Here is a 20,585-nt window from a genome sequence, read left to right as displayed (position 1 = left end):
ACATGATAGCTTTTCATAAGAGTTTCTATATAAGAACTTATGCAGATGAGATTTGTTTTGACTACAGTTCACTGTGAATGGCTCTTTTTTTGCAACATGTCCTGTATTGTTACAGAAGCTATAATAGGATGCATTTAATGTCACGAACACTTATTGTATATTGAGAGTTACTTAATGTTGCATAATTCTTATTCATTATCATTAACAGAAGAGCAAATAATATGCTTAAATATATTTTGTTTTATCATTCATACATATCTTTAATGCATATTTCAGGGAAAATTGTCAAGGCTATTTTATTTTATGAATAAAGAATTATGAATATTACACATATTCTATATGTGATTATATCCCTAAAACAGTTTTTCTGCTCTCTGAGTCAGAACATCAGTACTGAAGAGTAGTGTTTACCGTGAGAAGTGCTGTATTAATCACAATTAATATTTGCTTAGTTTCCCATGTTCTCCTGTATACTGCAGGTGTATGAGCCATGTATCAGAACAGCAGCAGTAAGGACCAAGTTCTAGCTGATAGCTACCACAATCTGGTGATGGTGAGGACAGTCATAGGGCAAATGCTGGTGTGGTTTTTCATCTGTGTTGACATGCTCATGCTCTTCACCTTCTTCAGTAAGCAGGCTTTCCGGACCAATGCACGCTACATCCTGTTTGCTCACACCCTGATGGCTGACTGTCTACTCCTGCTGCTCACTGACCTGGTGGTGCTGCTTATCCACTTCAGTGTGCTTGTACCTGTCAGTCACTGCATTGTGCTTTGCATTCTAATGGGGATTACCTCCAAAAACACGCCCTACACCATCACCGCTATGTGCCTGGAGCGCTACGTGGCCATCTGCATGCCGCTTAGACATGCCAGCATTTCCACCACCGGCAGGACCATGGCTGCCATCGCTGTTGTCTGGGCATGCAGCTCCGTCAGAGTCATCATGGATCTCATTATCGTCTCTGTCAAGGCCCCGCCAGAATACTTTGCCAAGCCCACCTTTTGCCATTACGAGATCATGCTGGTGACTGAGTGGCAACGCCTCATGTTTGTCACATTTAATCAGGTGGACTTCGGTATTATTGTGGTGATCTTGCTGTTCTGCTACACCAAGATCATGCTGGCAGCTCAGGCTGCCTCTGGAGAGAATAAGCAGTCTGTTTCAAAGGGGCGACGCACGCTCCTGCTCCACGGCCTGCAGCTCTTTCTGTGCATGGCCGACCTGTGGACCCCCTATATTTTGGTTGTTGTTCAGAAGCAAAGTCTATACTGGTATCAGACCCTCCGATTCTTAAATTTCATTGCTTTTACCGTTGTCTCCAGGGCCCTGAGTCCCCTTATCTATGGCCTTAGGGATAAAAAGTTTTGCCTTGCCCTGAAATATTACATGAGCTGCAAGGTCTAGCCCCTCTCTGGAGAAATGCAACAGCTTAGGAGTGTGTATGAATGTGTAACAGAGAAAGCCACAGAAAAAAATACTTCTGGGTACATTGGCATCATGACCCAAAAAGGTTTGCATGAGTTTTAAAGAAGAGGTGAGATTTGTAACATGTGACCTAATCTCCAGGCTGTTACAGCCTTTGCATCTTCTAGTTCTAGTCATTTCTAGTCAACTTTGTTTTAATACCGTTTTAAATACTGTGTTTTAAATACTACATTTCAAATTTGATCTCTTAGATTGTCTATTCAATTACATTTATTTTCCTTTCTTTCTTTCTTTCTTTCTTTAATGCATCTTTGTTCTGCATTATTTGTAAAGTGTATTGGGACCATGCTGCATGGTGATTCTACACTTTAAATAAAAATTGATTGATTGATTGATTTCATAGATTTAATCTAAACAATAATCAGCCAGGAGACTGATTGCCCTACATTTCAAAATTACAATTCAGCAAACGTGACTGAAGAAGGTTAGTCGGCCCAGGCCCAGAGACAGAGAGAAAGACAGACAGAGGTGGTGGTTAAACTGGCTTTAAGCTGCTAAGAATTTTTTCCAAATCACAGAAATCACAATTTTCAGTCTTCTGAATTATACTCACATTGGGTGGGGGGAATTAAAATGAAACTAAAATGCACACTCGGGTGGTACCACAACTTATTAAATATGGCTACAGATAATTCAGTATGCCTCGATCATAACATAACAAAGTCTTGGCAGTTTGGAGATTGCCTTATAGTTCAACTTTGTTACAATCTGAGCATGTCCGCACAAATAGCTAACCTTTAGCTAGCTAGCAAATGTCTGCAATGCATTCAATAAGTAAGGAATAAACCAGGACGGGGTGTCCCGTTATTGGAAAATAATTCCTACATGACGGAGGTGGTGAGTCGAGGTCGCTTACCCACCCCTGAAGTAGGATAGATACGTTATTTTTCAACAACAGGACAGTCCGGATGTTTTTATTCCACTTATACGACAGGCTACCAACAATGACTATACATAGTCCCTTTTATATTTATTGATTTTTATCGACTTAATACACTGAAATTTAAATTGAAAAGGTAAACTGGTTGATAGTTCTGTTTGTACCGTTGTTATGCAAAACTCCAGTTGGTAGTTCTATTTGCATGGTGGTGCACCGTTGTTAAGCAAAAACCTCTGGTCGTTAATTCTATGGTAACAATGATCCTATCAGGAAAAATAATTCATTCTCGTTTTACACCATACAATTAGCACCAATCTTGTTCATTTTTGTAATTACATTATTTAAGAAATTGGCATGAAACCATAACTCAAACAAATCCATCTCCCTAGCTCTGTCTTGCTTTTTAAAATGGTGTGGTCACACAGTGTAGACATAAGCGTCTTTCTAAGACCCTCTGAAACAGGGTTTGAACGCCAGCGAGCTTTATGATAGGTCAGCCGTCACTTGTAAGCAAGCTAATATTATAATTCAGCAGGGTTTTGGGTCAAAATGGTCTCACGGCATGCTCGTTATCCCGTCTAGCTAACTAGCTAACTACTGAGTTATATTCAAAACTGCGGTTACTGTTAACATAATCGTTCACAAAGATACAGAAGAAAATGTGTCCCGTAGCCAATAGTAGTTAAATACGGAACGCCTATTCTACTGATCAAATAAGGGACAATACCGTATTTTGCAGGATGGTTGGCAGCCTAAATGAAGCTAGCTAAAGTAACTAGAAGCGTGATTTAACGTTGCAATTGGTGAAATTGAACATTGAAAAGTGGAGGGGATGTAACAATAATTCAAAATCGATAATAATAATGTTGCTATTTAACAGCTTTAGAATGTTGGATTTTGTAGCGCATTGATTTTAGAAGTGTTAAAAGGCTGGGGTGTCCCTTTACTGAGAATTAATGCACACACTTGGACCAATCAGTATAACTACGAATATTTGGCATGAATTGTACTAGTGAACAAGGTCAGTGCTTTGATAACGTGCATTGCTGGAAAGTAGATAAAAATGTAATACCTGAAAATAAATAAATCATTTTTTAAGTGTCACAGTTAAGGACACATTGTTTACTGAATATAGATCATAGCAACTCCATAGGAACTGTTCCTTCCAAAAAAAAAAAAAAATTAAAATATCCTAATCCCTTACCATATATTCAAATAATTCATCTCTGGGACACCTGCATAGCTGGAACTTGAAGACTTCTTGATTGGGTCCCATGTAACAAACATCCTCAATGGGCCTGTTGACGTAAACAATACAGTAATATTCAACAGTTCCTTGTGGAAGATAATCAGGCCCCACCTCTATATATAAGAAAAAGCTTTCAGGTGATTTGTCATTTTGCTGAGGATCTGAGGTCAAGAATTATTCAAGGTAATATAGAACAAGATTGACATAATTGCTGTTCATAATGGCCTTTTTATTTCTTTTTTGAATACATTTTGCTCATTAGAAATGAATGTGCTTTTTAAAATTCATGCAGGCATAAGATGAAGTTACAATTCATTTCAAACTTTAGATGCAGCATGGACTTTCCTATTTTGTATTTGAAAAAAAAAACATCGAAAAATGGAAAAGAAGGGAGTAAGTAGGGTTTCTACATAAGAGCTTATGCAGATAAGATTTGTTTTGACTGCAGTTCACTGTGAATGGCTCTTTTGCTGCAACATGTGCTGTATTGTTAAAGAAGCTATAATAGGATGGATTTAATGTCACAAACATTTATTGTATATTGAGAGTTACTTAATGTTGCATAATTCTTAATTGTGCATTATCATTAACTGAAGAGCATATATGTTTAAATATATTTTGTTTTTATCATTCATACATATCTTTAATGCATATTTCAGGGAAAATTGTCAAGGCTATTTTATTCTATGAATGAAAGAATTATGAATATTACACATATTCTGTATGTGATTATATCCCTAAAACTGTTTTTCTTCTCTCTGAGTCAGAACACCAGTACTGAAGAGCAGTTTTTACCGTGAGAAGTGCTGTTGCATTAGTCACAATTAATATTTGCTTAGTTTCCCATGTTCTCCTGTATACCGCAGGTGTATGAGCCATGGATCAGAACAGTAGCAGTAAGGACCTGGTTCTACTTGATAGCGACCACAATCTGGTGATGGTGAGGACAGTCATAGGGCAGATGCTGATGTGGTTCTTCATCTATGTTGACATGCTCATGCTCTTCACCTTCTTCAGTAAGCAGGCTTTCCGGAGCGATGCACGCTACATCCTGTTTGCTCACACCCTGCTGACTGACTGTCTACTCCTGCTGCTCATTGACCTGGTGGTGCTGCTTACCCACTTTCAAGTGCTTGTACCTGTCGGTCGCTGCATCGTGCTCTGCATTCTCATGGGGATCGTTGTCAAAAACACGCCCTACACCATCACCGCTATGTGCCTGGAGCGCTACGTGGCCATCTGCATGCCGCTTAGACATGCCAGCATTTCCACCACCGGCAGGACCATGGCTGCCATCGCTATTATCTGGGCATTCAGCTCCATCAGGGTCATTATGGATCTCATTATCGTCACTGTCACGGCCCCACCAGAATTTTTTGCCGTGCCCACCTTTTGCCATTACGAGATCATGCTGGTGACTGAGTGGCAACGCCTCATGTTTGTCACACTTAATCAGATGGACTTCGGTATTATTTTGATAATCATACTGTTCTGCTACACCAAGATCATGCTGGCAGCTCAGGCTGCCTCTGGAGAGAATAAAGAGTCTGCGTCAAAGGGGCGACGCACGCTCCTGTTCCACAGCCTGCAGCTCATTCTGTGCATGGCCGACCTGTGGGTCCCCTATTTACTGTCTATTGTTTTGCAGCACAGTCCACACTTGTTCCTGCACATGCGATTCTTCAGTTTCATTGCTTTTACCATTGTCTCAAGGGCCCTGAGTCCCCTTATCTATGGCTTTAGGGATAAACAGTTTTGCCTTGCCCTGAAATATTACATGAGCTGCAAGGTCTAGCCCCTCTATGGGGAAGTATAGCAGCTTAGAACGAAAGCGAAATGGAGAAAGCCACAGAAAAAAAAATCCTTCCGTGTACATTGGTATCTTAACCCACAAAGATTAAACAATAATGGCAAAATTTGTCAAGTTTTCATTAGTTTTAATGGAGAGGTGAATTTTTTTTGCATCTTCTATTTCTAGTCATTTCGTTGTATAAATTTAATTTCCACAAAACTTTGGCCAGGTTACTTCTCAATCCCTTAAAATAAAAAAGACCATGTTTTTCAGAGAAAGAAGAAAACTGTAGTAATTACAGCTTTCATTAGACCAAGCCCAATAAAATGGCATTGACCATGTACATTTTATGTTTCCTCACCAGCACAACATCACAAACCAGCACATTTGCGACACACCGAGTGACATCTCATGGCTGTGTGTAGGGACCTTTTTCATTCCCGTAAGACATGGCTTTCAAGACAATTACTTGCCAGCACCAGGTTGTACGAAATAGTACCATCTGCTGATGACAGTGAGGGAAAATGTTTTGATTCAGCTCAGTGTTGAGGTATACATGTGTCTTTACACTTTTAAACAACAAACTGTCACATGTGTACGCTGGGTATTTTAAAGTAATCACTTGAAGGGATTTCCTGAATTTGAATATCTTGTTTATTTTTGTTTTGTGTGCACCCTTTTACCCAATAAAATTATTATCACAAAATGGAGTAGTTTTGAATAATAATAATTAAATAACAAATTATTTCAGTGTACTTAATCTAGAGTGTATGCAATCATATTGTGAAAATACATGTATGCAGTGGCAGCACCTTTCCATTAATAAATACGAAGCTATTCCAGTGATGACTGATGTATTTTACAATGTGGAAAATGTGTCACTTATGGAATAGTTTTTGGTTAAATAGATTTCTAGTGAAAAAAACACAAGTTATATATGACCTACGCCATTGCAATCTGTGAGGCAGTAATCTGCGGGTCCAGAGGGCTCTGTTTGGGACTGGGCCAGTTTCACCAGCCAGAGGCCTGGAGGACCCAGCTGCAGAACTGTGGCCTACCGGATGGTTGTGCCTGAGCCCTACAAAAAACTGAGAGTAATGGAAACCATTGGAAAGTGTACATTTTAGTTTTACACTAATTCCCCCCACCCAGTGTGAGTATAATTCAGCAGACTGAAAATTGTGATTTCTGTGATCTGAAAATGATTAATAGCAGCTTAAAGCCAGTTTAACCACCACCTCTGTCTGTCTTTCTCTCTGTCTCTGAGCCTGGTAGAGCATGTACAGGGCGCATACTGCACCCATTTGCACCCAGGTTAGGTGACCAATAGGTGATAAACATACTGCAGTGAATACTTGTGAACCATCTTGCTGCTGCAATGCATAATTTTGATTTCTCATGAACAGATACCAGAACTGAAGCTGGGGATTGAAGTAGAAATTAAGTCACACTTAAAGACCTTTCTTGTGACCTAAACTTTGTAAAAGAATAGCTTGGATAATAATGATGAATGCGGCCGCAAGCAGCAATGTGGGGGTCCAAGCACCAAGGGTAAACTGCAGAGCATTGAGATACCATGCACACATAAGGTCCACATAAAGTCCCCCTCATTGCCTGGTGTTGCTCATCCTTCCTTCCTGCCCATCCTGCTCTCACCCACAAGTGCTCATGTAATGTAAAAAGGAAAAGTAAAGCATGCAACTCCTAAACAAAAAAATCTAGATTATGGTTTGAAAGAATATCTTCCTGGGTTCAAGCACAGATGGTTATGCCACACGCACTGTTCAATGTGCTGTAGCTGTAGCCTACATGTAGCGTGACATATGGCGATGGTAATTTTTGGGAATAATTACCTTCCCCAAATTGGTTTAATATATAGAAATGAAATTATGATAGTGTTGCTCTGAGTGATGCATTTATTCAATAAAGCTTTGACCCTTTTACAGTCAGGACCATAATATGAACTGCTGCTCAACAGTGCTGTCCTGATGGGAGAAATTGTCGTATATAGCCCTTTTGGATGGTGCTATTTATCTGTTTATGTTTATAGACATTGACCTACATTGAAAGTGAAAGCATACACAGAGACAGTCGCTGCATGCACTTGACTACTATCATTGTGCATGCACTGCAGCTGTAGCCCGCATTTAGGCTAGTCCAATTTACAATGACGCTGATTTTTGAGAATAATTCCCTTCCACAGTTTGATTGAAGATGAGAGATGTGAAGTTCTGATAGTGATGCTATGAATAACTTCAATAAAGTTTTTACACATTTATAATCAGGACCATAGTATGAACTGCTGCCAAACAGTACTGTCCTGATGGGAGAATTTTTTTGATGACATAGTCTGTGAGGGTTTAAAGTTAGTGTCCTTATGAGTGGTATCACTTCATGTTTACAAAAGTTAACCTGCATAGAAAGTGAAAGCAAGTCATCTCACAGTTTTGCACTAATTTGTGCAGTTACAACATATGATGCATGCATGGAAATTAAATTGTTTCCAAGTTAACCAACTTACATTTAGCTGCTGGGAAATAATTTATTGTGTTTTTAAAAGGTGATCATTTACATGATCATCTTCACAAGTGTTTTATGAAATGTCATAGTCCAAATATGGAAATATTTTGCCTTGTTGTTTTGTTGTCTAGGTTAGGCATGTTTTTACATCAAAAAGTTTGTTTTTCAAAAAATGAGAAATGGCAGGAATTCAATATGGCTGACACTGGGATGCATGATATTATTTGTTCTGAATGAGGTGCTAGACATGTGGGAAAAAATTTGGCAGATGTACATTGAATGGCATGGCCATAATTTTTTCAGTTTCATGCATGTCATGCATAATAAATTGGCAGCCATACCGAACGTGACTGCCAAATTTTGTGAATTTTTGAGCGTGGGAAAGGGACGAAAGGGTAGCGAAAGGCAGAAGAAAAATAATAAGAATAACTAGAGAGGTTGAAATTCCTGAAGGAATTGTGTGGGCTTGCTTCAAATTCCAACTGGCACTGTCCTCAAGCCTCAATGCATTTCAATGAGGGCGCATAGCTCAGAAGAAGCACGAAACCGTCCAGACCCACGGCGCACCATTGTGTTACACATACAGACAGGGATCAGCAAGTAGCGATTAAGTTCCAGGGATTAGTCATATCCTAAAAGTGTCATGATTAAAACTTGGCTAACTATATAGCTAGCTAGCTATGGCATGTCCTCACCTCTGTAATGTCGTTTGTTGTCCTCTGTGTGTCCATACATCTGTGTCAGTGGTTGTAGCTGGGTGTCATTAGCTCCTACTCATGCATGCAGGATCACATCCGTACATGGGTTGTAGCTGTGTGTACATAGCTCCTACTCATGCGTGCAGAATAGCATCCGTACGCGCTAACTAGGTTAACTAAAGTAGGCGAAACGCTAACATGTTAGGGTTAGCTAAAGTAACGTCAGGCGATAAAGCTGTGATTAAAAATCTCATGCCGACCATCTCATGCTGCACATGCATCCGACTAAAGCGTTTCACTAAACATATAGTAACCATATGCCACGGCCTGTCGTAAGCTATTGCTTAATTATAAAATGGGTAGCTCAAATCAAGCAATCTGATTGGTTCATAACCATGGTATATTAACCATATACCACGGCTATAACGTCTAATTCCTTTGCGCAATGCAGTATCGTCTGAGAAAAATGTGTAAGTTGCATAGCAACCACCTCCCACTATGTGCAGGCAGCCAGGAGGGCCTATTTTATTTTGAACACTATTATGTATTACTAAAAACTATTTAAATTGGAGTGTGTCTATTACTTTCATATTGCCATAATTGGTGACCGTTTTATAAAACCAATAGCTCACTTCAGGCCGTGATATGTGGTTATTATATCACAGCTAAGGGGCGATGTTTGGCCCGATGCGAAGTGGAGGTATAACCATATACAAATATTTGCATAACGCAAATAAATATTTGCGTTATGCAAACTAAACCATGGAGGTAAACATAAAAAAACCTTTCAGATAAGTGTAGTTGATGATAGTAAACTAGAGGATAGATAACCAACATGAATTCACTTGGATTTGACTTATTGGCATGAAATCTGCATCCAAGGACTTGATACTTGGGACATGGAAATATTTGATGACCGGTGCCAGATATAGACATGAAATAATAGTGAACAAGGCCAGTGCTTTAATAACGGACACATTTAGATTTAATATGTTTTCAAAATTTCTGAAAATAAATAAATAATTGAAGTGTCACAATTAAGGACAAATTGTTTACTGAATTTAGATAATAGCAGCTCCACAGGAATGGTTTCTTCAAAAAACAAAACAAAACAAAAAACAGACCAGGAAGCGTTTAACAGTACCTCTTCATTGGTAGCATTCGCCAAGCAGTAGCCTCACTCAGATATTCAAATAATTACTCTCTGGGACACCAGCATAGCTGGAACTTGAAGACTTTTTGATTGGGTCCCATGTAACAAACATCCTCAAGTGGCCTGCTGACGTTCGTAAACAATACAGTAATATTCAACAGTTCCATCCGAAAGAGAATCAGGCCCCACCTCTATATATAACGAAAAGCTTTCGACTCATTTGTCATTTTGCCGAGGATCTAATGTCAAGAACTATTCAAGGTAATATGGAACTAGATCGACATGATAGTTATCCATGAGAATTTCTATATAAGAGCTTATTCAGATGAGATTTGTTTTGACTACAGTTCACTGTGAATGACTCTTTTGTTGCAACATGTGCTGTATTGTTACAGAAGCTATAATAGGAAGCACAAACACTTATTATATATTTAGAGTTACTTAATGTTGCATAATTCTTAATTGTGCATTATCATTAACTGAAGAGCATATATGTTTAAATACATTTTGTTTTATCATTCATATATATCTTTAATGCATATTTCAGGGAAAATTGTCAAGGCTATTTTATTTTATGAATGAAAGAATTATGAATATTACACATATTCTGTATGTGATTATATCCCTATAAATGAGAAGTGCTGTTGCATTAGTCACAATTAATATTTGCTTAGTTTCCCATGTTCTCCTGTATACTGCAGGTGTATGAGCCATGGATCAGAACAGTAGCAGTAAGGACCTGGTTCTACTTGATAGAGACCACAATCTGGTGATGGTGAGGACAGTCATAGGGCAGATGCTGATGTGGTTCTTCATCTATGTTGACATGCTCATGCTCTTCACCTTCTTCAGTAAGCAGGCTTTCCGGAGCGATACACGCTACATCCTGTTTGCTCACACCCTGATGGCTGACTGTCTACTCCTGCTGCTCATGGACCTGGTGGTGCTGCTTACCCACTTCAGTGTGCTTGTACCTGTCGGTCGCTGCATCGTGCTCTGCATTCTCATGGGGATCGTTGTCAAAAACACGCCCTACACCATCACCGCTATGTGCCTGGAGCGCTACGTGGCCATCTGCATGCCGCTTAGACACGCCAGCATCTCCACCACCGGCAGGACCATGGCTGCCATCGCTATTATCTGGGCATTCAGCTCCATCAGGGTCATTATGGATCTCATTATCGTCACTGTCACGGCCCCACCAGAATTTTTTGCAGTGCCCACCTTTTGCCATTACGAGATCATGCTGGTGGCCGGGTGGCACAATCTCATGTACGCCATACTCAATCAGATGGAATTCGGTATTATCATGATTATCGTACTGTTCTGCTACACCAAGATCATGCTGGCGGCTCGGAGCGCCTCCTCAGAGAGCAAAGAGTCTGCGTCGAAGGGGCGACGCACGCTCCTGTTCCACAGCCTGCAGCTCATTCTGTGCATGGCCGACCTGTGGGTCCCTTTCATAGCAGCTGCTGTAAAGGAGCAAAATATAAGCTTGTTCCTGCACGTCCGATTCATCAATTTTATCATTATTACCATTATCTCAAGGGCCCTGAGTCCCCTCATCTATGGCCTTAGGGATAAAACGTTTTGCCTTGCCCTGAAATATTACCTGAGCTGCAAGGCCTAGCCCCTCTCTGGAGAAATGTAGCAGCTTAGAATGAATGTGACACAGAGAAAGCCACAGTTGAAAATACTTCCATGTAAATGCGCATGTATCTTGACCCAAAAAGATTCAACAAAAATGTGGAAATTTGTTAAGTATGCATGAGTTTTAATGAAGAGGTGAAATTAATAAAATGTGACCCTAATTTGCAGTATGTTATAGCCTTTGCATCTTGAAGTTCTAGTCATTTCATATTTCATAAATTAAATCTAAACCAAAATTAGCCAGGATACTGATCCCAGTACATTTCAAAAATTGCAATTCAGCAAACCTGTAACCAAAGTTTAGTCACAAGCGCAGAAGCTGTGTGCGCATGTCCTGAGCTTGATATCAATTAATATCAATCCCTCAGAAAATAAAAAAGGTCGCACAATTTTCTGGAAAAGAGTTATGAAGATGTTCATATGAACGCCAATTACTCAGCATTTTTCTAATGTCTGTTAGTTTTTAATCTAATTCTTTAAAATGAAAATGTAACTAGTGTATCAGGAATCATAGCTTTTTTTTTTGCCTTAGCACATTTAGTTGTTCAGTGTTTAATGGTATTGAACATGAACATTTTGTGGTTCTCCAGCAGCACAAAATCACAAACCGGCACATCCGTGACTTTGAGTGGCATCTCATGGCTGACTGTAGGTCACTTTTTCATTCTTGTAGGAAATGGCTTTTAAGACAAACAGTTGCCAGCACCAGATTGTAGGAAATATTGCCATCTGCTGATGACTGTAAGGGAAAATACTTTGATTCATCTCAGTGTTGAGGTATACGTGTGTCTTTACAATTATACCTCATTTTAACAACAGACTGTCACATGTGAAAACTTGTTATTTTAATATACTCACTTGAAAGGATGATCACCTGAATTTGAATATCTTCGTTTTATTGTGTGTACACTTTCGCCCAAAATTTTTTTGATATTATGCCTAAATTGAGTGCTGTTTCATAATGACGAGTAATTTTAGTGTTCTTCCAGAGTGCACACAGCAATATTGTGACAATACACATATGCAGTGGCAACCGATTTTACCATTTTGTCAGCACGTTTCGATTAATAATAATTATGCTAATTCAGTGAAGTGAATGTATTTTGTATTGAATAAAATGTGTCACTTATGGAGTGGATTTTGATTGAACTGAGCTCAACATACAAGTTGAAAATACAAGTTATATATGATGTACTATGTAACTGAAATATCCTTGTGTTCAGTTACCTTCCTCCTCTATTGGGGGTCTGATCCCAAAAGCCCCTGCTCTCCCCTGGCTGCTGCCTCACTGGGTTCCCAGGCATCACAGGCCTCCCAGGCCCTGGGCCTTCTGATGTGGAGACCCAACACTGTGTCTGTGCTTCTACACTGACCTCTGACCTCTGCTGCTACAAATTTAGATGAATGAGGCATTGAAAACTCAGGGAGGAATCTGCAAGGAGCTTGTCTTTATTCACAGCTCATTCCCCAGCTCTGCATGTCACTGAGTTTCAGAGATACTGCATTACTTATTCATATAATACAAGCACCAGCAGCTTCAGAATGTTCAATAAGCTAATTGTATAGGGGAATTTAAATATAGTGCTATGCCCTTATCATTGTTACATCTGTGATAAAAAAATAAAAAATTATACATGGAAGGCTAGTCCTGGAAGACTGTAGAATACATACATGCATACAATATATATATATATATATATATATATATATGTAGCCTTCCAACAGAACAGTGAAACAAGAAACAGGTAGTAGTTTAATAAAACTAGATGAACAATTGTAAATGTCTGGAGTTATATTATTGTTTTCAAAAAATGTTTTAAAAATGCACAAATTTTTTAATATAAAACTGAGTGTGCCCTGTATGCTAAACCTCGCTACATAAGCAAGGCAAAATGAAAAAACATAATTTACAAAGACTGCCCTGTGGAAGCCTATGGAAAATGTATATGGACATCTACTAGTGACTAAAGTAATTACAGTATGCCCAACACTAATATCACCCTACACATACAGTACATTGGATCCAAACAGACAGAACTACTGTCAGCAAACCAAACAAGTCACAACTGACATTGAATCAAAATCTTTTTCCCCTTCTCGTTGAAGCTTGACATTGTCTGCAGGTGTACTCAGGCCCGGTACAATGTAACACAACTCCACAGAGAATCCTTTGTTTTCTCAACAAAAGAACAAACACGACTATTTAAAAACTATTTAAATTGGAGTGTGTCTATTACTTTCATATTGCCATAATTGGTGACCGTTTTATAAAACCAATAGCTCACTTCAGGTCGTGATATGTGGTTATTATATCAGAGCTAAGGGGCGATGTTTGGCCCGATGCGAAGTGGAGGTATAACCATATACAAATATTTGCATAACGCAAATAAATATTTGCGTTATGCAAACTAAACCATGGAGGTAAACAAAAAAACCTTTCAGATCAGTGTAGTTGATGATAGTAAGCTAATGTTAGACTGACTGTCAGCAAGCTTGCTAGGGATAGATAACCAACATGAATTCACTTGGATTTGACTTATTGGCATGAAATCTGCATCCAAGGACTTGATACTTGGGACATGGAAATATTTGATGACCGGTGCCAGATATAGACATGAAATAATAGTGAACAAGGCCAGTGCTTCAATAACGGACACATTAAGATTTAATATGTTTTCAAAATTTCTGAAAATAAATAAATAATTGAAGTGTCACAATTAAGGACAAATTGTTTACTGAATTTAGATAATAGCAGCTCCACAGGAATGGTTTCTTCAAAAATCCTAATTCAGATCCTAATCCCTTACCATATATTCAAATAATTACTCTCTGGGACACCAGCATAGCTGGAACTTGAAGACTTCTTGATTGGGTCCCATGTAACAAACATCCTCAATGGGCCTGTTGACATTCGTAAACAATACAGTAATATTCAACAGTTCCTTCTGGAGGAGAATCAGGACCCACCTCTATATATAAGAACAAGCTTACGACTCATTTGTCATTTTGCTGAGGATCCAAAGTCAAGAATTATTCAAGGTAATATAGAGAAAAGGTTGACGAAATTGCTGTTCGTAACGACCTTTTATTTCTTTTTGAATGCATTTTTCTCATTAGCAATGAATGTGCTGTTTTAAAATCATGCAGACGTAAGAATAAGTTAGAATTGATTTGAAAGAAATGCGTTCAATGACGATTGATATTATTTTAGGATGTTTTTCATTTTCTCCTGTGTACTGCAGGTATGGATCAGAACAGCAGCAGTAAGGACCTGATTCTTATTGATAGCGACCACAATGCGAAGAGTATGAGGATGACAATAGTGCAGGTGTTTGTGTGGTTCTTCATCTGTGTTGACATGCTCATGCTCTTCACCTTCTTCAGTAAGCAGGCTTTCCGGAGCGATGCGCGCTACATCCTGTTTGCTCACACCCTGATGGCTGACTGTCTACTCCTGCTGCTCACTGACCTGGTGGTGCTGCTTGGCTACTTCACTGTGCTTTTGCCTGTGGGTCGCTGCATCGTGCTCTGCATTCTAATGGGGATCGTTGTCAAAAACACGCCCTACACCATCACCGCCATGTGCCTGGAGCGCTACGTGGCCATCTGCATGCCGCTTAGACATGCCAGCATCTCCACCACCGGCAGGACCATGGCTGCCATCGCTGTCGTCTGGGCGTGCAGCTCCGTCCGGGCCTTCATGGATCTCATCATCGTCACCGTCACGGCCCCGCCAGAATACTTCGACAGGCCTGCCTCTTGCCATTACGAGATAGTGCTGGTGGCCGGGTGGCACAATCTCATGTACGCCATACTCAATCAGATGGAATTCGGTATTATCGTGATTATCATACTGTTCTGCTACACCAAGATCATGCTGGCGGCTCGGAGCGCCTCCTCAGAGAGCAAAGAGTCTGCGTCGAAGGGGCGACGCACGCTCCTGTTCCACAGCCTGCAGCTCATTCTGTGCATGGCCGACCTGTGGGTCCCTTTCATAGCGGCTGCTGTCAAGGAGCAAAGTATAAGCTTGTTCCTGCACGTCCGATTCATCAATTTTATCATTATTACCATTATCTCAAGGGCCCTGAGTCCCCTCATCTATGGCCTCAGGGATAAAACGTTTTGCCTTGCCCTGAAATATTACCTGAGCTGCAAGGCCTAGCCCCTCTCTGGAGAAATGTAGCAGCTTAGAATGAATGTGACACAGAGAAAGCCACAGTTGAAAATACTTCCATGTAAATGCGCATGTATCTTGACCCAAAAAGATTCAACAAAAATGTGGAAATTTGTTAAGTATGCATGAGTTTTAATGAAGAGGTGAAATTAATAAAATGTGACCCTAATTTGCAGTATGTTATAGCCTTTGCATCTTGAAGTTCTAGTCATTTCATATTTCATAAATTAAATCTAAACCAAAATTAGCCAGGATACTGATCCCAGTACATTTCAAAAATTGCAATTCAGCAAACCTGTAACCAAAGTTTAGTCACAAGCGCAGAAGCTCTGTGCGCATGTCCTGAGCTTGATATCAATTGATATCAATCCCTCAGAAAATAATAAAGGTCGCACAATTCTCTGGAAAAGAGTCATGAAATTGTTCATATGAACGCCCATTACTCAACATTTTTCTAATGTCTGTTAGTTTTTAATCTAATTCTTTAAAATGAAAATGTAACTAGTGTATCAGGAATCATAGCTTTTTTTTGCCTTAGCACATTTAGTTGTTCAGTGTTTAATGGTATTGAACATGAACATTTTGTGGTTCTCCAGCAGCACAAAATCACAAACCAGCACATCCGTGACTTTGAGTGGCATCTCATGGCTGACTGTAGGTCACTTTTTCATTCTTGTAGGAAATGGCTTTTAAGACAAACAGTTGCCAGCACCAGATTGTATGAAATATTGCCATCTGCTGATGACTGTAAGGGAAAATACTTTGATTCATCTCAGTGTTGAGGTATACGTGTGTCTTTACACTTCATTTATACCTCATTTTAACAACAGACTGTCACATGTGAAAACTTGTTATTTTAATATACTCACTTGAAAGGATGATTACCTGAATTTGAATATCTTCGTTTTATTGTGTGTACACTTTCGCCCAAAATTTTTTTGATATTATGCCTAAATTGAGTGCTGTTTCATAATGACAAGTAATTTTAGTGTACTTCCAGAGTGCACACAGCGATATTGTGACAATACACATATGCAGTGGCAACCGATTTTACCATTTTGTGAGCACGTTTCGATTAATAATAATAATGCTAATTCAGTGAAGTGAATGTATTTTGTATTGAATAAAATGTGTCACTTATGGAGTGGATTTTGATTAAACTGAGCTCAACATACAAGTTGAAAATACAAGTTATATATGATGTACTATGTAACTGAAATATCCTTGTGTTCAGTTACCTTCCTCCTCTGTTGGGGGTCTGAGCCCAAAAGCCCCTGCTCTCCCCTGGCTGCTGCCTCACTGGGTTCCCAGGCATCACAGGCCTCCCAGGCCCTGGGCCTTCTGATGTGGAGACTCAACACTGTGTCTGTGCTTCTACACTGACCTCTGACCTCTGCTGCTACAAATTTAGATGAATGAGGCATTGAAAACTCAGGGAGGAATCTGCAAGGAGCTTGTCTTTATTCACAGCTCATTCCCCAGCTCTGCATGTCACTGAGTTTCAGAGATACTGCATTACTTATTCATATAATACAAGCACCAGCAGCTTCAGAATGTTCAATAAGCTAATTGTATAGAGGAATTTAAATATAGTGCTATGCCCTTATCATTGTTACATCTGTGATAAAAAAATAAAAAATTATATATGGAAGGCTAGTCCTGGAAGACTGTAGAATACATACATGCATACATATATATATATATATATATATATATATATATATATGTAGCCTTCCAACAGAACAGTGAAACAAGAAACAGGTAGTAGTTTAATAAAACTAGATGAACAATTGTAAATGTCTGGAGTTATATTATTGTTTTCAAAAAATGTTTTAAAAATGCACACATTTTTTAATATAAAACTGAGTGTGCCCTGTATGCTAAACCTCGCTACATAAGCAAGGCAAAATGAAAAAACATAATTTACAAAGACTGCCCTGTGGAAGCCTATGGAAAATGTATATGGACATCTACTAGTGACTAAAGTAATTACAGTATGCCCAACACTAATATCACCCTACACATACAGTACATTGGATCCAAACAGACAGAACTACTGTCAGCAAACCAAACAAGTCACAACTGACATTGAATCAAAATCTTTTTCCCCTTCTCGTTGAAGCTTGACATTGTCTGCAGGTGTACTCAGGCCCGGTACAATGTAACACAACTCCACAGAGAATCCTTTGTTTTCTCAACAAAAGAACAAACACGACGGTGCAATTAGGCACGTGTCACAGGAGTTGTCTGTTAATATTTAATGTCTGTGTTTTCACTGCGGTGGGGTGTGGGGGCTCTCTGGAGCTTTCTGGCAAGAACTCTCTCCCTGCATGGCACACACAAGCCTACAGAGCTGGAAGTGTGCTGCTGCGCCACACTGCTATGTTGCAGTCTCCTCGGTCGTGTTTCATCATGTGGAGCTGGGCCACTAACAACGAGGTCTGAAATGTAAGGAGAACAGTAAGAATTATTTTTGGCAGATTCCCGTCAAGTCCATGAGGGCTTAGGGCTGTCCCATTGTCAAAACAGCTTCTTTTTTTTGCATGGGCTCCTATCTCTATCTACCCTCTTGTTAAGTCCAGCCTTATTCATGCTGTCATTTTCTGACAGTGCATGAACACGCAATAAACACAACTTATTTCATCTCTTCTCATTCACCCCCCTCTCATGTCATTTTCCTTTCAGATATAAGAATTTACGTATTTGGAGTTTTTCTGAAAAAAAAAGGTGCACCCCCTGGCAATTCACAGTTCCTACATGCCTGGGTCAGGTCATAGGTCCATAAGGCATGACTCGCCTCTTCCTCTCTTGTCATACAAATTTGAGTAAGGCTGTGTCTCCGTCTCTCAGAAATGTGTCACGTATTGGGGGTCCTATTTCACCCTTTTAACATAAAATAACATAACATAACATAACATAACATAGCATAACGTAAGACGAGAACTGGCCATTCAGCCCAACACTGCTCATCTATTCCTACCACTAAACTGTACTTAATGCTTAGTTTACCTAAAAGCTAGATAGTATCTAACACTGTATCAAGCCGGGCCTTGAATACCCCCAGTGTTTCTGCATCCACTACATGTCCAGGCAAGCTATTCCACACATTGACCACTCTCTGTGTGAAAAAATATTTCCTAATGTCTGTGTGAAATTTACCCTTTGCCAGTTTCCATTTATGCCCCCTTGTTTTGCTAACCGAACTCAACTTGAATAATTTCTTGTAGTTCACTTTGTTAATCCCTTTAATGAATTTAAAAGCCTCAGTGAAATCTCCCCTAACTCTCCTTTTACTAAGTTTGAAAAGTGGAAGCATCTCAAGCCTTTCCTCATGGCACATCTTTTATACTCAGAATCAATCTGGTTGCCCGTCTTTGCACCTTTTCCAGTGCCTCTATATCTTTCTTGTAGTACGGTCCCCAGAACTGCACACAATACTCTAAGTGTGGTCTGACAAGGGTATTGTATAGGGTGAGTATGACCCCTCATGCCATTTCGAGGAATTTAGCCATGCCGAACATGCCTGCCGAATTTTGTGAGTTTTTGAGCATGGGAAAGGGGTGAAAATGTAGTGAAAGTCAGAAGAAAAATAATAATAAGAATAATAATCTTAGCAAAAACTATAGGGGTCCTATGCACCATTGGTACTTGGCCCTGCAAACATCTGCCATGTCTGAATTTAAAGTTGCTATTTTATCCACCATAATGCATTTTCCGTAAACACTGTTTTTCACTAAACAGTCACTGTGTTTCTTCACGTGCTGTCTCTGCCTTCCATTATGTGTGAATCATGGATGTTTATAAATTCAGAGCAACAATGGTTGTCTGCTAGCTAGCTATAATACAATACCTGCAAGAGTACATTTCAAACCTGGTTCACATTTGAGCCATGGAGAGACCGGCATTGCCACCACAATTAATTAAATATGGCTAACGATAATTCAGTCTGTCAGCAAGATTGCTAGCGAGCTAACCAACATGAATTCACTTGGATGTGATTTATTTGTGTGAGATATGCATCCAAGGACTTGATACTTGTGACATGGAAATACTGGACTTGGTTACATATCTGCAAAGCATTATTGAAACTATCATTTGTATTGGCCCTCTGCTGTATGCTGGGGAATTCAAAAGATTCCATGACTGGACACCAGACATTAACATGAAATGTACTGGTGCTTTGATAATGGACTCCTTGCTGGAAAAAAAGATACAAATGTAATACATTTTCAAACATTAATGAAAGAAAAAATATTAATTGAAGTGTCACAATAAAGGACACTTTGTTTATTGAATTTAGACCATAGCAGCTCCATAGGAACTGTTCCTTCAAAAAAATAAAAATAAATAAATAAATAAAATTTTAATCCTTTACCATGTACACAAATAATTAATCTCTGGGACACCAGCATTGCTGAAACTCGAAGACTTCTTGATTGGGTCCCATGTAACAAACATCCTCAATGGGCCTGTTGACGTTCGTAAACAATACAGTAATATTCAACAGTTCCTTCTGGAAGAGAATCAGGCTCCACCTCTATATATAACGAAAAGCTTTCAACTAATTTTTCATTATGCTGAGGATCTAATGTCAGGAATAAGGTAATATATAACAAGATTGACATAATAGCTGTTCATAACTGCCTTTTATTTCTTTTTGAATGCATTTGTCTCATTAGGAATGAATGTGCTGTTTTAAAATCATGCAGACATAAAATGGACTTACAGTTAATTTGGAAGTCATGCATTTAATAACCATTGATATTAATTCAGGATGTTTTTCATGAACAATTTTTTATACTTTTCGAAGATTGTGCTTCTAAAAGAACCTTTACCCAGTATCTGTGCATTATGATTAACTGAAGAGCAAATAAAATGTTTAAATATATTTTGTTTTATCATTCATACACTTTACTTCAAAGCATATTCCAGGGAAAATTGTTGGCACAGTTTTATTTTATGAATGAAAGAATTATGGAT

The 20,585-nt window shown here is 39.1% G+C and overlaps 4 protein-coding genes across 4 annotated transcripts; all 4 read left to right on the top strand.

Annotated features, from left to right (window-relative positions):
* Nucleotides 1-490: 490 nt before the first annotated feature.
* LOC135235728 (odorant receptor 131-2-like) lies at nt 491-1,408 on the top strand. Its single transcript, XM_064301514.1, has one exon. It carries the CDS (start codon nt 491-493, stop codon nt 1,406-1,408), a length of 918 nt encoding a protein of 305 aa, XP_064157584.1.
* Nucleotides 1,409-4,486: 3,078 nt separating this feature from the next.
* On the top strand, nt 4,487-6,229 carry LOC135236479 (odorant receptor 131-2-like). The gene has a single exon (XM_064302902.1). The coding sequence runs from the start codon at nt 4,496-4,498 to the stop codon at nt 5,411-5,413; it is 918 nt and encodes a 305-aa protein (XP_064158972.1). The 5' UTR covers nt 4,487-4,495; the 3' UTR covers nt 5,414-6,229.
* A 4,257-nt stretch (nt 6,230-10,486) lies between these two features.
* Nucleotides 10,487-12,495, top strand: LOC135236568 (odorant receptor 131-2-like). The gene has a single exon (XM_064303020.1). The coding sequence runs from the start codon at nt 10,494-10,496 to the stop codon at nt 11,409-11,411; it is 918 nt and encodes a 305-aa protein (XP_064159090.1). The 5' UTR covers nt 10,487-10,493; the 3' UTR covers nt 11,412-12,495.
* Nucleotides 12,496-14,681: 2,186 nt separating this feature from the next.
* LOC135236593 (odorant receptor 131-2-like) lies at nt 14,682-16,732 on the top strand. The gene has a single exon (XM_064303060.1). It carries the CDS (start codon nt 14,739-14,741, stop codon nt 15,591-15,593), a length of 855 nt encoding a protein of 284 aa, XP_064159130.1. The 5' UTR covers nt 14,682-14,738; the 3' UTR covers nt 15,594-16,732.
* Nucleotides 16,733-20,585: the final 3,853 nt, after the last annotated feature.

This window comes from Anguilla rostrata, chromosome 12 (assembly GCF_018555375.3).
Source record: "Anguilla rostrata isolate EN2019 chromosome 12, ASM1855537v3, whole genome shotgun sequence".
Classification (NCBI taxonomy): domain Eukaryota; kingdom Metazoa; phylum Chordata; class Actinopteri; order Anguilliformes; family Anguillidae; genus Anguilla; species Anguilla rostrata.
Note: the sequence above shows the minus strand (reverse complement) of the source record. Positions and strands in the feature narration are given on the sequence as shown.